The sequence below is a fragment of the Tachysurus fulvidraco genome, chromosome 6 (genome assembly GCF_022655615.1).
Source record: "Tachysurus fulvidraco isolate hzauxx_2018 chromosome 6, HZAU_PFXX_2.0, whole genome shotgun sequence".
In the NCBI taxonomy this organism is placed as follows: Eukaryota; Metazoa; Chordata; class Actinopteri; order Siluriformes; family Bagridae; genus Tachysurus; species Tachysurus fulvidraco.
In genome coordinates this window covers 10,001,693-10,018,817 of record NC_062523.1, presented here as the reverse complement: position 1 = coordinate 10,018,817, position 17,125 = coordinate 10,001,693, and the positions used below count along the sequence as shown (strand labels likewise).

The 17,125-nt window shown below is 39.3% G+C and overlaps 1 protein-coding gene across 17 annotated transcripts in view; it reads right to left on the bottom strand.

Annotated features, from left to right (window-relative positions):
* The window catches only part of tns1b (tensin 1b), a 230,586-nt gene that overhangs the window by 77,709 nt on the left and 135,752 nt on the right, over positions 1-17,125 (bottom strand). The window contains exon 1 of one of the 17 annotated variants that reach the window (XM_047815147.1): positions 12,961-13,394. The exons of 13 other annotated variants lie outside the window; for them this stretch is intronic. In XM_047815147.1, coding sequence (XP_047671103.1) covers positions 12,961-12,981 — 21 coding nt within the window. In that variant the 5' untranslated portion in view covers positions 12,982-13,394. Of the gene's footprint in view, positions 1-2,607; positions 2,626-12,639; positions 12,662-12,802; positions 12,828-12,960; positions 13,395-17,125 lie in introns of those variants that run through there. 3 more of the 17 variants (XM_047815150.1, XM_047815148.1, XM_047815149.1) reach the window with 3 other exon arrangements.

Below are 17,125 nucleotides of genomic sequence, written 5' to 3'. Positions count from 1 at the left end.
TTATTCTGCAAAATGGGTCCAAAGAAGCTGCAGTTGTTTAAAATTCCACTTTGACAGCTACATTATTTAAACCATTATTAAGACTGGATTGGGTGTTCTTTCTTTTTAGAACACCAACAGGATGTTTTGAACGTAAATGGCTCCAGGAGCAATAGGCTGGGAATGAGAAGTGAAAATATTTCCTACCGAAACATGTTTTTTCAGCTGAGGATGTGGGTGTGTGAAATACATAAACACTATCAATCTCTAGCTCTGTGAGTTTTAGGAATAGCTAAATGAATCATAAACACAATGGTTAGAACAACAGGGAATGAAAAAAGAAGGGTACTTTTCATTTCAGTTTTGGTATTAGACAAGTAATCGGACAAAAGACGCAAAGAATTTAGTTTTGTATAGGAAGTATTTTTTTTTTTTTGGACATATTATGTACAGGTAATATATCTCTCGTTTCCTGTCATCATTCATCTTTATCAAGTACAAAAATTAGGCTTTTACAAATACAGAAACATTATATTTGCAATTTATACTTTCATGCCGTAAATAAAAGCTCACTTTCAACTTATTCATTTACTGCACTGTTACTGTATATCTCCTTAATCTTGCCTCTAGCTTATCTTTGTCCACATGTCCTGATTTGTAAGCATAGCGCACATGCTCATGTAGGAGCAAATCCAATCACACAGTGTAACCATCATGGTAGATTCGATCGTTCATTTATCTTCAGTAACCTTTTTTATTCTGGAGCTCATGCTGGGAACACTGGCTGTGAGGTGGGATGGATTACCAGTCCATTGCAGAGCTTACAGTATGAGCAATTTAGTGTCGTCAATTCATACAGAGCATGTTTTTGCCAAGTGGGTGGAAACCAGAGCACCTTATAGAAACTTAAGAGGACAATCTGAGGCCATAGACTTAATGTTAATGGTTGTTAGCTTCCAAAATTGACTGTGTCAATGCGGGTGCTCCCGCTCTCTTTACAGTAAGTTGTAAAGTTTAAAAGAGTGACTATTCCAAAGGCAAGGCAAAGCCCAGCACAGCATTCACTCACGCTTCTTTAACGGACACTCTGTTTAACATATAATCCTTTGCCTATCTCAGCTATCCAAGTCTGAGATTCCATCACCTGGTTTAGATCTGCTCCCAGGTCCACAGTGATGACAGCTCCACTACCTGAGTCATTCTAACACCCTGTCATGCTCCTAATATCTGTTCCTCCCAAGTAACCTCTCGTGATACAATCTAAATGTTCTAGAAATATCCAAGGCCCTATTTTTCCTCCCTTTTAAAGTAATGTCTCATGCAACTCATATCTGTCTCCAAAACCTAAATGAACAAGTATGATGTGGGTACAATGGAACTCATACTGTATTGTGCCTTGAACCAGCTCATTGATTACGTTTCTGGTCAAGTGTTCTTAAGATTGAAAGAAAAAATCCCAGAACCCATAGTTGTGAGATGTTAGACCTTTAAAAATGAAGCTAAGTCTGAGGACTTTTGTTGTGCTTTGTATTCAAGTAAAGCTGTCAAAGAGATCGCATGATGATGGGCAGGCGTTTCCTCCAGTGAGTATTGTTGTGACCAATATTCTGGATCTGCCACAACGACTGACCCTGCTAATGCAGTTACATGAAGTTGAATAGACAGAATGAATGAAAGAACACTTTAACACTGTACTGTACGTTTCAAAAGATCAGCATGCATGTTTTTAACCCCTACTCACTGTCCTGCGTCAAAACAAGTCATGGGTAGATTCATTCATTCAGTGCTGAGTTGCACCCACACACATCATTGACATTCAAGCCCATTTCTTACATTCCAACTAACTATCTTCATATTGCGGTTGCACAGAACCTCATCATTATGTATGTATTTATAAAACTGTATTACATACTGTCACTTTTCTTCTGTGTTTTGCACTATTTTGCAACACTTTAAACTTATACATCCTTGCACCACCCGTTACTGTATGTCCATATATATATATATATATATATATATATATATATATATATATATATATATATATATATATATATATATAAAATGGCATTCCTTTGGTACAGCTATCTGTCATACCACTTCATACTGTATCATACTTATATAAAAACCACACTATATATACCCTTATTCAATTATATGTACATATTACTACACCTTCTGTATAACCTCATACCCTTATTTATTACACTGCCACTTGTAAATAATCCATCTTATTACAAGCACTTCTGGTTAGATGCTAACTGCATTTCATTGGCTCTGTATATGTACCTTGCACAATGACAATAAAGTTGAATCTAATCTAATCTAATCTAATCTAATCTAATCTAATCTAATCTAATCTAATCTAATCTAATCTATCATAGGCACTACTCAGACCTGTTCCAAGCCCATGTGGAACCACTAAGAAAGACACAGGTGAATGGGCAACATAAAAGTCCATTGGGCAACCACAGCTATGTAAACACCCAGAAAATGTTTTGTGGTGAAAGAAAGTTACGGTCAACATTTTCCCACACAAAGCGCAAATAGTCTGGTTTATCTGCGTCACTGTGAAACCAACTGCAAAGACAGAAACAACCTGGAGATTTTATAAAGTCATTTCCTCACCATCTCTCTCTCTCTCTGCACTGAACTGGAATAGGCTGGCTAGCTCATGTTCCTCACAGCACCCCTGAGAGCTCTGAAAGCGTTTATCTTTATTACGTACCTATGGCTTAAGGGCTAATCAGAGTCTTCATGAGAACTGAGATCTCCCTTAAAACTGCTGACATGTTTCCTACAGTATCCTTCCTCTAATTCTGTTTCCATACTGCATTGCATTTGTTAAGGTAGAGCTCCCGGTACACATTTTCCAAACCACACTAATTACACTAATCTAAGCCTCTAATTAGTGCCATTTTGCCCAGCTTGCCCAAAACAATGCCGCAAAAAAAATCACATGAAAATGCTGTTTGCTTGTAACTACTATGTAACTCACATGTAATTAACCAACAATGGGATAAATCAAGAAGGCAATCAATAACGGAAGAAACAATATATTTCAAACTGATGCATTAGATGACTAGACTGTTGTTACAGTATAAGAATTGACAGATTATGTTACTAAGTATAGACGATTTGCATTGCATTTGTCGTTTCTTTCCATGTCTGTCAGTTGTCTAATCAGCTGGCTGGTATGAGGATTTTTTTTGAAGGGTGGAAATAGGAAACTGCGCACCAAAACTTTGTAATCTCTTGGCTGGCTTGCATTGCAAAACAAAGCCTCTGTATTCCCTTTGTGAAGGAAAAGAGAGGGAGGAAGCACATGTTTGATACTATCAGAGTGTACAAATGAGCGTACTATAATAAGGGGTAATTATGTTTTGGCATTCCTTACATGCTTATGTTAACTAAATTAAACCAAGATCCACTGCGCATTGAGAACTTGTACTCAGAAAAGTATAGCACACTTTAGCTACTCCTGTTCTTTCTTCAGGGAATTTTTTTTTTCTTATCTCCAAATGTTTACCATCTCAAACTCAGCCAGCTCAGGCAAGTATAACATGAACATGCTTGTGTTATTTCTCAAGTGTCCCCTGAAGTCATGAGCAGGAAATAAAGCTCAGTTGAGGTCAAGCCATGGCGGACAATAGAAACACGGCCACTAAGATCTTAGATCTCCACACTTGCATAAACACACAGCTTTTTTTTCATGCAGACTTTCATGTTTATCCAGGCTGAAATAATCCATGCGTCTGGCACGCCATTGCTAAAAGGTGCTCTTGCCAATGTACGGAGTCCAAATCACATCCACTTTCCATAACCAAAAACAGAAAGATCACCCAAACACAGTGTAAGGTAGCGAGTGCCAGAGGGAATGAAAAGAAAAAAAGAAAAAAAAAAAAAAAAAAACACACCACATATTTTTCTGAATAAATAATTCCCATTAGATGGCATGGAGGCTTATCCAAAATCCTGCCTTCATGACTGACAGCACAAATCTTCCTACTCTTCTCTCTCCCACTTGTTTACACCACTCATATTCTGCAGTGAAAAGTATGAAGCAAGAGCCTCAAAATGTTTATGGCCAAAATGTTTTTGAGCACTGACACACACCGGGTTTCTAAAAGGCATTTATTAATCTAGGCAAAAAAAATAAAAATACAGAGGGCATTTTACTGATGTAATAAAGTAAATCATTATGGTCATTTGCAAGAGCAATCATTGGTATTTTGCACTAATTTGTTGTTTGTTATCTGTGAATTATAATGATTTATTATCGAACTATGTTAAGAAAAGTATGATGACCAGATAAACAAACTAATGAATTAAAAAATAAAATGCCATATGATTATATGCTGGATTTGTTTGAAATAAATTTCATTATCGTTTCCTCAACTCCATTTCAGCCCGTCAACCGATAAATGAATAAACAAACAAACAAACAAACAAATAAAAGATTAATACTAACAAATTGGTGCATTTTCATCTCTAGGAACTACAGTATATTATTTCTGAAAATTGGTCAGGAGTCGTATAGTTTTTAGTCAACATCGATTCCGTCTATGCGTGATTGGCTTTAAAATTTGGTAAACAAAGCAAATGAGGAAGCATGGGGTGACATTTTATCAGAAATTACTTTAAAATGTTTCACACCTTAAGAAAACATGAGATTCGGTGCTCCATCTTCGCACTCTTAGAAATAAAGTTAACAAACTATACAGTTGCTGAGGTGTTACTGCCAAGAGTGTACTGTATGCTGCATACTGTAAAGTCTGGAATTTTTTATCTGAAAATGTGACTACAGTGAATATTTAAACAATTATAAGATGAATTGGACCTTAAAGACCATCAATTCCAAAACAGGTACAGGGGTACCACATCAGCAACAAGCGTAAGTAGAATTTTCCAACCTTATTTTGGAGTTTTTGGTGCATCTGATTGCGAATCAAATGCTAGTTTCCAACTTCCGAATGTTGCAATATATTTTTTTATCTCTAATTTTGATGTTCATAGAGCACAAGATAACGTGACTGGACTGAAAAGAATTCATGTTTAAAAGTTAATAGAAGGTGATGTTTGTTACATCTAGTCATGAGCAATAGGTTTTCATCGTCATGCCAACACTTCGATAGCAAATATGACCAGACTCTCTAGCAATACAAGGCAATAACGCAAAAACTGCTGTATGGTCAAAAGAGAGATTAAAAAAACAATTTAAGACAGTGAGTTAAACTCAAAAGCTCTGTAACATAGTACAAGTGAACAAAAACAAAAGACGAGGTCAAGTCAGCGCTATTTACACAGTCCCACTTTGCTGGCTACAAACACAGACTGCTCCAGTTTACACATTTCTAAGCCTCGTAAAACACTGTTCACCTTACATTTGTGTGCGCATTGACAGGCAAGAGTGGCAGGTTGAGGCAAGACAGGAGTGTTAGCCAGTCAAAGTGGCATTTGGTTCTCTGGAGTGGAAGAGTTATGAGCTGGAGGAAAAACCTTTAATGGGCCGACGAGGACCTGCACTTCACTTATACAGGCAATTGCCATTGAGATAAGTTATCAAGAACAGCTTTGCTCCAACAAATCAATCCTCGATATAGGATGTGATACTGTCTCAAACAAAAATAATAAGAAAACAAAATAATTAAGGATTCGTAGTTAATTACTATTAGAAAGATGTATGTTTGGATAGTCTGTAATAAAGTAGATGTTACATCAAACAGTAAGATCTTGTCTACAGATACATGGTGCACATAAGTAAAGTTTCACACTTTGGGTTAGATATAAGGCTTTCTTAGTTTAGGCCTCTCTCGTGTTGTATCAGTGCAGAGATGGTTTTCCTGCCTTTATTTAACTGCCAGATCCATAAATCAAATCCAAAAGCAAACAAGCACAATGTGCCCAAAAATTCCTGCTTCGTATAAACATTCCACAGAGAGAAGACGTCTGATAAGTGCTCCATGCACATGGAGCTTAAAGTAGGGTGGGGTCTGGGGTTTGGGGTTATTGGGGCAAGTGAAGAACTCTTCCCATGCCTCCCATTCCCATGCACCCCAACCCACCCTCTGCTCCCTCCCTGTCTATCATTCCTAGTAAAATATCTTGCATTTTGTTTTGTAATGCAGGGAGTGGCCCTGTGCTGCACATGCTAAATAATAAACCATCGGTAAATACTTCAAAACAATATGAGGCCTGTGGCACAATCTGCGCTTGGATAATTAGTGAAAACAAGCGCATATCATCGATCAATCCAGAACAGAACAAGCCTCCTGAGACAACATTACACCCGGGCTGTTAACTCGCAGAACCCTCTTGACTTGGCTCTCATAACAAGAAATGAGTAACAGACTTGGTAGAGTGGATCAGGCAATGATCAGGCAAAAATGGAACGAATAAGAATTCCTGCAAATGTACATGAGACGGCCAAAAGTTGAACAACGTGTAGAAAAACTGTAGGGAGGTAAAGATAAATCACAATAGACTAAAACACAAAGCAGTGATAGATCACACTAGACTAAAAAAGTCGGTCCAACTTTAATATTTGTTTTTTTGTCTTCATGATAAACTCAACGAAGAAGAGATGTTTACTGCAGGTCTCCAAGCAATAGTTGTCTGAAACACAGCCTTAAACTTTTTTAAAGCTGCCTACGCAGGATGGGAAACGACACAGAGAGGAAACTACGACGCAGTAAACAAAAATCGAGTCACATCCAGTCACTGGGAAGTAAAACAGGAATAAATATCCATGTGGTGAGCAATGAAAGGGCCGAATCTAGCACCGGTCTCAGAGTCTGATCTCCTCTGATCGACCATCTCTGACCGGAGCTTCCCACAGAACATATGGAAGCCATTGAGATACCTAGCCACCACTGTGAGTTGACAGATTGAGCTATGTGAGTGACTAACCATATCTACACAGCTTACATCCATACAGGCTAAGTGAGCTCTCACTGGCAGAATCAAATCTATCAGCCATATCCAGATGCTTGATATACGCTGAACTTTGACACCGGTGCAAATAAAGTTCACAAAGAGTTTCAAATAGAGTTTCAAAGCCATATCAAAATGATTGTAGAGTTTAAAGGGGCTGTGGCCAGTGCTCAGTGTTTCTTTGGATGTAAGGTCAATTCAGGTTAATGTGACCGCTTCATAGTGGTATTAAAGCACTGAAGAGTGAAAAAGCACTGGATTATGAGATCTGACAGTACGGGTAGACTAATCAACAGGAATGTCTTACTAGTTACTGAGGACAATGCTCCAATTAACCATAAATGTAAGCCCCCTCTTCAGGCTGGATGACCACAGAAAAGCGAGAGATCGGAAAAGATCATTTTCTTTGTTTCCAGCTTGACCACTTTCTTATAATCCAATCAGCCACTGTCAAGAAGCATAATAAAATCTTTCCTTTAAGGTACAGTAGGCTACTGCTTTGTTTTCTATGAAAGATTCGTTCAAACAGTTGTCTCTGTCACCCCTTTTTTTTAAGAGAAAAACAGTAATGACAGTAGCATTACGAATCGTGGTTTGCATTGCTTGGTTGTTCTGGCTTTGGCCATCATTGAAAACCACAGTGGGTAGGTTGTGACCACAGACCATTAGACTTTTCTTATGATTAATGTGCTTCTTTAAGTAAGTGAGATTTTATCAGCACAAGCATTTTTGCTCATAAAGCAGAAACACACCATGGACCGCCATACCCCCTCTTACAGCACAATTGGCAGTCTGAATATAAAATGGGCCCAAAATTAAATTCAGGATGTTTTCACTAATCCTGCTCCTAAATAACTTCCTCTGGCACCCTTTACAATGCTCAAGGTTGCCAAGCCTCTAGAGCTGCTGTAGAGCCAATTCTCTGAAAACATTTGCCTTAATGAAAATGTCTACAATGGCAGGGTGAAGCTAATCTATTAAAGTATAGACCTGACGTATCGTATCTCTCCAAAGCAATTGTCACCGTCTCTGGAAATTAATTGCACTGCATACCCATCTGTAAAATATTAGCATTGGAACCTGACTAAATATATAGGACATATATGTTACAAACCCCAATTTACCAGACTAAGGCCCGATTATTTTACACTTGGACCTAAAAGAAACGCCATATTCTCTGATGAAATGGGTATGAGGTCATCTTATCAAAGTCTTTGCAAACTTACTTTGCACAAATCTTAACCGCAACTGTACTGACATTATGTGACGGAGCCATTTTTCAACTGAATTCATACAGCACCATAATCCTCTTTAAGGAAGTAACCAAGCCACTATCTTTCCTTCCCTTCCCCATATTGTGCATAAAACACTTCATTTATATTCCAAGAACGTTTCCAATTTTGTTTCTGCTCATGTTTGCCATTTGTATCGCTCTACTTTCGTGCCTCTCCATCCGTATAGCACTTCATCAATGACAGATTTTGTGCCGTGTCTTTCTACCAAACTGCACCCATAAACCATTGGCCCAGATGGCTGTGGTTTGCTTTCAAACTGCTGAGAACCTCGTGTGGATGAGTAGGAACAGAGCCGTGAAGACGCTCTTAAATCACACGTTTTTCCTCCTAACACCTTCTCCTGCACAGGAATGCCTTTGGCAGGCATTCCTGCCTCAACCAGCAACTCATTCTGGCCCTTAATACGTTTACGAGAAGGCCTTCCTTCCTTGCCTCCCTTCTTTGAGAGGAGAAGAACCGAATGATGCCTTATCACCGCTAAAGATTTCCTGCTAATTTACTGTGACCTTGTAAAAGTGTAAGCTTTGCCCACTCCTCACCCTCCCTCTCTGCTGGATTCTGAAACCTTTCAGCTGCATTTTCTAAACTCTATCAGCTGGCACACAGCTTTCAAATTGTACACAACTGGGGAATGTTGACATCTTTAAGGTATTTTTGCAGCATGGCTTAATAATGGCCACCAAAGGTCTTAGGACAGAGCAGATGTATCGAGACGATCAGATTGGGTACCGAGGACTCCACATAACTTCTCGGGTCACGGGGAGCCTGTGCCTATCTCAGGCGTCATTGGGCATCAAGGCAGTATACACCCTGGACAGAGTGCCAACCCATCGTAGGGCACACACACACTCTCATTCACTTACACACTCACACACTACGGACAATTTTCCAGAGATGCCAATCAACCTACCATGCATGTCTTTGGACCGGGGAGGAAACCGGAGTACCTGGAGGAAACCCCCGAGGCACTGGGAGAACATGCAAACTCCACAGACACAAGGCAGAGGCGGGAATCAAACCCCCAACCCTGGAGGTGTGAGGCGAACGTGCTAACCACTAAGCCACCGTGCCTCCAGCCTCGTAACAATGCTCTTATTTTAAAAATAAGAATCATATATTTTCTGTCAGCATTTCTGTCACTTTCACCTCTAAATATGTGTAAAAATAATACATCTAGTTCCTATTGCTGAAACATGGCGTAGGAATGTAAACAAAATTGCATGAACTAAATACTTGCACAATGACCTAAAATTAGTTTTACATCAGGTTTCGTTCAGTCCTACCTGTTTAGAAAACAGACAGCATTCCGATGTGCATAGGTAATGCCAAAGCTGTATTTTACTGGCAGCTTATATAGCATCACTAAACAGACCTTTCCAGAATGGGATGAAATGATCCTTGAACTTTCATAATAAGCCATTTCTATATGTACATTTATCAAACAAAATTCCCCATGGTGCAATAGATTTCAGCTGAACTGCATCGATCTATGTCAAGTGGCGGTGATAGACATGATGACGTCCCAACTCTGATTTCTGCACTTCACCAATGTCTCATGATTTCTAGATCCTGTTTCCTCCAAAAATAGAGGCAACAGCACAAATCAGTCATCGCTGATTACATACTGATTATAGAACATGTTGGGTTCAAATCTCAATGCCCGTTATTTACATTATCGCACCGGCTTAAATCAGGTCAGCAACATAAAATCAGATCCAAGGAAACTAAAAGCTGTTGGTGACGTCTATTAGAATACCTCTTCATCTTCATACCTCACACATTGTGTTATCTACTCCCTTAGCCAGCAGATTGGGGACGTTTTATTGCACGAGGGTATGTGTTATGACATGCACTGTTTCTGTGCAAGGCATGGTTACAGCTGCTGAAGAGAAATGCTTAACACAAAGCCAACATTAAAGACTATCTTTGGACCCTGGCCAGCTGATGTTCATCTTTCCCATGCTCACAGTGAGCTAGAGTGTGAGTACAAACTGGTTGCCTCTTTTTTCCTTTTGAAACCGTCTGGACACTGAAAGTGGAATAATGACAACTCTACTGGAAAACCAGTGAACAACAATAGAGAAAACATACAGTTCAAACATACTCCAAGTAGCCCAGGAATAAAATGAAGTGAGTCAGAAAGCTACCCTTATAAGAAAATGATGCGGCACATTCTCCCCAGTCCAGATTAAGATTTTTGATAAATGTGTTCCAGCACAGATTCAACGGCTCTTTCCTCCCTTAATTTCAGCTAAATTAGTCATAATTGCATCACAAGCCATGCCAAAAACATGAACCGTGGGAAGTTTTCTATGGATGAGTTGCGATGGCGCAATGGAGCGATGTAGATCAGGGCCTGATTTTAGTGTGGTATGTTGGTCTATGTCAGCAAGATGCTGATATATAGGGGTATTTACGGTCAAGGTGGGGCATGGGTGCATAGACTGCAGCAGAACGGTGGATAAGACTGTACTCAAAAGTGCATTACATTGATTAAGTCAGAATTAGACAATGAAATGTTTAAATTATGGCCTTTCATTGTGACTTTCAGATTAATTTCACTGTTATTGATGATCAATACTAATTGGTCAGAAAGTGTTGATTAATTGTATTTAACGGCAATTGTTTCAGACAACGATTATACGTATTTATTTATTTATTTAAAGGTTTACATTAATATACTACTTTGGTGTTACTACAGTATCATTTCAATAGAAACTGCTTACACAGGGGCTGGTTTGTGGATGTTCTACATAAACAGAACATTCAATATTAATATATTATATGTAAAAAAATTGTATAAATAGATAGATAGATAGATAGATAGATAGATAGATAGATAGATAGATAGATAGATAGATAGATAGATAGATAGATAGATAGATAGATAGATAGATAGATAAATAAATAAATAAATAAATAAATGGAGAAAAGGAGTCCCCTGTGTCAGTACTGTAACAGTCAGAAATAAAGCAGAAACTTTTTCACAGGAATGTTCATGTTGATGTTTCTCGTTAACATGACAAGCTGAGTTTTTTTTTCTGTTTTAATTAACTTCACAAGAGTGGAAAAAATAAGAGAAGCTGGTGAGGGAACAACTGTTTATAGCTGCTATAATGTAAGTGATAAAAGGAACTAATTTGCTTGTGTGTGTGTGTGTGTGTGTGTGTGTGTGTGTGTGTGTGTGTGTGTGTGTGTGTGTGTGTACATGCAATGTGTAGTTCATTACTGCGGTATAGGAGAAATTAAACACTTTGTGATGTGCTTTTATTAAAAAATGATAAAGTTTAATTTGGCAGCTGTATATCTTTGTGTTGAGCCATGTCACTCCACCCTATTGTCCATGATATGCCTAGAAAAACATGCATGTTATGTTCCCTCCTTAAATAAATGAGCACAAACTCTGCTGCTGTTTGACACTTTGTGCTGTCATTGTATTATCTGACCTGCGGGTCATGAGGTGAATACTGGTGAGTTTAAGTGCAAAAGTACCAGGATGGTGTGGATATTGCTGTCGATACTGCCCAAGCTATCTGTCTAACAGTGAGCAACGAGCACACACCCAAACACAGCCAGCAGCAGACAGCATGCCGCAGGGGGACATCTATTGTCTTCCCTTTAACAGCAGCTTTGTCATGCTGTCAGGTGCAGTTGTTACAGTAGAAAGGAAGGTCAACCCACTCACTGTTGTCACAAATTAGCCCTGAGTGCCCTTACTGTGGGATAACACTCTCACTTTCACCCCAAACAATACTGAAGCTTATATCAGACACAGCGTCTAAGCCACACTGGAGAATGCCTGCCCTGGGGCTGAATCCTCCACCACACACACACACACACACACACACACACACACACACACACACACACACACACGTCATTGTTCATGATGTTCATGTTCACACCAAATGTCTAAGTCCCAGAATAACAGGATGACATTTTTTTTATTTAAATGCGTGTTACCAAAACATTCTCCATAACATAACCCTACGGTTTGGTACTGTATCAAGTACAGGCTGATGCCCATAACTCTTATATTGTAATTTAAGATAAATATGAGTTCCAAATTTATAGAACATACAGATTATTTGCTTGTCATCGAACTACCAAGTCGATGTCATTAGGCTGGTCGAAAAGGTTTTAATCTTGAATCGTGACTTGCAATGTACTGCTATGTAAAGCCAATAAATCTCTTGTCATAAGAGTGTTCATTTGCCTCTGCACCATTACAGTACAAGAAAGTCCAGTCACCTTGACTTATTACTACCAGATGATCTGAACTCTTCAAAGGGTGATAAGCGGTGGTAAACACAGTGAAGTGAGACGTACACAATTTCCCTTAAATTGTGCTTACTCATTTCTCTTTCAGCCTTCACAAATACCAAGAAAGAGAGAAAAAAATAAAAAAATAAAAACACCGCAATTACTGTACCTCCATCCTCCAGTTTACCGGCTACAATCCCACGCTTTGCGACCATAACTCATATCAACAAGATCTCTACACGCCGATGTTTGTCTTAAGCGTGCACACTCAGAGCCTCGCACACTGCCGTCTGCTCTCCCGTTCATTACACACGCCATCTGAGAATACTTACACATCGCCTCTCTGTTTCTTTACAAAGAACAAGCCAAGTCCGGACAGCAGCTGCTGTTCTCTCACCGCTGGGAGAAGAAAAGCATCGAGATTCCTTGCATATCTGAGTACACAGACCTGAACGCAGGCTACGCATTGAAATCCCCCCCCCATCCTTACCTGAAACACAGCTGTGGCCATCTTCCAAGTGTGTCTCTGAGTGCGCGTGTACTGTTTGTGTGTAAGTAGATCCACTCTATTGCCGCATTCTCCTCAGAGCAGTGAGGACGGCAGCGTCATTTGCTTGTTCTCTCTGGCACGAGACTGACAGAGGAAGGTAATCCAGCCGGAGAAGAAAGATGTGTGCGTGCGTGCGTGCGTGAGTGTGCGTGTGTGTATAGCTGACTTCACCTAATTCTCCCTATTTCAACAAGGAAAAACAATCCTTAAGGTTATGTTATATAGGAGAGAATAAAGACAGGACAACAGCACCCAAGAGCTCAATAAGCACACTACAAGGATATCAGGAAAGTCTAGCTGCAGGCTATTGCCAATCCCCCTTCTCTCTCTCTCTCTCTCTCTCTCTCTCTCTCTCTCTCTCTCTCTCTCTCTCTCTCTCTCTCTCTCTCCTATACGCCCTCCTTCTCTTACATTCACACACTTTCTCCCTCTTGTGCTCCTTCACGTTCTGTCCCGATGTTAAACACAATGCTCCTTTTGCTCTCTCTCTCTCTCTCTCTCTCTCTCTCTCTCTCTCTCTCTCTCTCTCCCTCCCTCTCTCCCTCCCTTTCTCTCTTTTTCTCATGTACGTGAGCTCAAAGGAGTGGAAAAAACATGGGCCAAAAGTATACAGCCCAAAAATTCCCGAGCAGCGTGTGGGCTGGTCTACAATTGACAGACAAACCTCCAGCAGCATGAACCCCCTCCCTGTGCTGTTATCGAGTTCTCAGCTTACAGGTTAAACATGAGTTGACAAGCACACAGGTCAAATGAGTCACTCAGTCCAGACCTTACAATCTGTGAATCGCTTAATTATGCATCATGCCGGGATATCATCATTAATCCCCCTTAATACGGCAATTACATCTGGTCACATTAAAACGCCGATGAATTCTCAATTCTTAGGCAGATGTTTCATCTTACTGAACGTGGATTATAGTAAAGCTCTTCTTAAGCATTTTAGAAGGAGGCTTGAAAGCGACTACACCGTCACCCTTTTGTAACACTGTAAAGCTGTAAATAAATCTGGGTAAAGCTGTCACTTATATCGTAGAAAGGCTTGAACATTCATGTAACCTCAGAGTTTTAAAACATATCATGCGTCATTTTTTTTTTTTAATAGACAATTTCGAAATTGGGATACGAGAGAAATAAAACACGTTGGCAAGTGGCGTTTTGTCTAAAAATAAAAAGGTAACTTAAGGGTGGTAACAATAACTCTTCACTCTTCACATCTGGCTGCATCATGCCACCCAATCATTGATTATTTTCCTACTACAGCACGCCCTCAAGTGTTTATTCCTTAAATAACAGACATTCATTCTCAATTCCCTAATTGCCGCTATTTTGTAAGAAAGAAAAAAAAAAACCATGAACCTTAATAGTGGTCATAAATAATTAAGCAAATATCAATCGCAGCCTAAGAGTTCTTGTAGAAAGATTTAAACACCACTGCCAACAAGATAGACAGGTAGGCAAATATTTGTACAGATGTATGAAAAAAAGTTTGCACTCCCTAAAGGTTTCTGGATGATTATAATGCTGTTTTATATTTAATTCCAAGATAGGAACAGGGTTGGATTATCTGACACCAGTTTGATTGGTGATATCTTAATGTCCACTGATTTTTTAACTATTTATATTAATGTAGAAAAAAAAAAAAGCTGTGTTTTAGAAGGATAACATTTTATAGCCAATCTATGTAAGTAACAAGTATGAAAAGCAATTACCCGCAAATGTACGGCTCAGCGATTTACATTTTTATCCGCGGGTTGTAATAACCCTCAAAAAGCTATAAAAAAACGTACTTTCATCTGAAATTTCGTCGTCACTTATAACGCAACCACAACTGAAGGTTATGTATCTTTAATTAACAAATTATGATGCGGCAGTGGCTTGTGTAAAGAAAATAACCTCCAACAGAAGGCACATACGGCACATAATGCTTGGATAAGCAAATGACATAAGAGCGGTGCATTTTGTAACCGTGTACCAAAAGCTATTAATATGTAAGATCCTACAGTAAGCTATTCTGTTCCCTGTAGAGGGGGTTAAAAGTCTTTTTGAGTTCTCAATGAGTTGCAAAGCCTCTTTGAAGAGCTTCGGTCTGTAACAAAACACAATGGGCTTTCTGTTAAGTTCTTTTGGATGGGGTCTGTTCAGATTACACCCACTTCTCCCTCCTATGTATATCCTTGGCTTTCAAAAACAAACTCACTCCCTTCCCCAGAAAGGAAAAAATGAAGTAACTTGTAATAATATGCATGTAGCTTAGTAGGGAAAAAAGAAGTAGTAGTTATGAGCAGGTGAGAAATAAGGCTCTCGGTGAGACGATACAAATGACTAGCGCAATAATATACCAGTTGGAAAGCTATACATGAAACCTAAGAGGACAATGAAACAAGAAGAATGAATAAAGCAGCATGATTCCAGGTATCTTTAATAAGGTAGCAACATGAAAAGAACATTCTGTTCTATCAAACTGCAACCGGTTCACTGTTTAACATTCTGAAATGCACCATCGTGCACCGTCTAATCATCGATTGTAATAGCAGGGATGTGAAAGCACTACTTAAACCTGAACTAAAGGGAAAACACCTTTTTTTTTCTTTACAAATGAAAAAACATGTGCAATTATTGTTTGGTGATAACAAAATAATTATACACAGGACGTGAACTTCAAAGTGAGATGTTTGCCATAAGTGTTCTTACAATTGTGCTCACCAGATGTTTGCGGTGTGCTGCGGAAAGATTTTGTCCATTATTAACAACAAGCTCAATGAAAGAGAAAGAAAATGACGAGTAGAGAGACGGAACAAAGTGTGAAAGTTATATCTCTGGAATGAAACAAAGAGACAACGGTGTGTTTCTTGATGTGTTTGAGCTTAAAAAGTGAAAAAAAAAATAATAATAAAAAAGATTTATCCATATTTGGTCATGAGAGGAGTGCATGCAGCACTGCAGGAGGAAGTGCTCTCCTGTAAGGTGCTGGCATGTTATGAGTCTGACATAGTTCCTGTGTCCTGGCTTTTATTATCTTTTATGATCCCCGTGGTGATGCCTGTAATAAGACGGCTACGACTATTACTAAGCCTCGGGATGGTGGTTAAAGTGTGCAACTGCATGTAAGGAAAAACAAATCTTGTGCTTAACCATGGTACATCCCATAGAGAGACACGATGAAGCAGAGAAATGGTGTCATCTGTTGTCTGGGTTCCAAGAAAATAATCAGGGACACGCTGCAGGAACATCAGTTCCAAAGACATCTTGCTGGGACATGCAGAGAAAGATCAAAACCCCAACAGAGAAGCAAAATGCACCAGCAAACAGCTTTTGACAGAACTCTCAATCATCTACTGTCCGATCACATCGCATATGCAGAGGAGAATTTCATAATAAACAGCTAATTAATTACCGCACCGGTGTTAATTAATATGGATTAGTTGTCTTAAGATATGGATGCTGTCACTGAACCGAACGTGTACGAATCTGCCTGCAGATTATATGAGAGCAAAAATAAAACACTTATTGGGCTGTGAGCCATTTTTGAGCTGCAGTATATTATACAGTATATTAAAGGTTATCCGCAGTAAAGGGCTTCGGTGATAACACAATAATAGTTTTTCCTTGCAGTAAATTAGCCGACTATTTTAATACTCCTGATGATATGATGTTTCTATATACACCAGCACTTCTTCATCCATAAAATTTTTATTGTCCTCGTCTCATACTGTCACACATTTGTATTTTATTTAGCCTTTGTCTACTGTACAATTGTTTTAGGTGTCACACTGTGGTCTTGATGACATTTTGTTCCATTGTACACAAACAGAAGAATACAAATCCACCTGATTTCACATCATGCTGTATAATGCTCAAAGAAGGATTAGTGTGTTTTACATTAATGTCCCATTTGATATTAGATTTCGTAACTTGTTGCCAGGGGGGCACGGTGGCTTAGTGGTTAGCACGTTTGCCTCACACCTCCAGGGATGGGGGTTCGATTCCCGCCTTCGCCTTGTGTGTGTGGAGTTTGCATGTTCTCCCCGTGCCTCTGGGGTTTCCTCCGGGCACTCCGGTTTCCTCCCCCGGTCCAAAGACATGCATGGTAGGTTGATTGGCATCT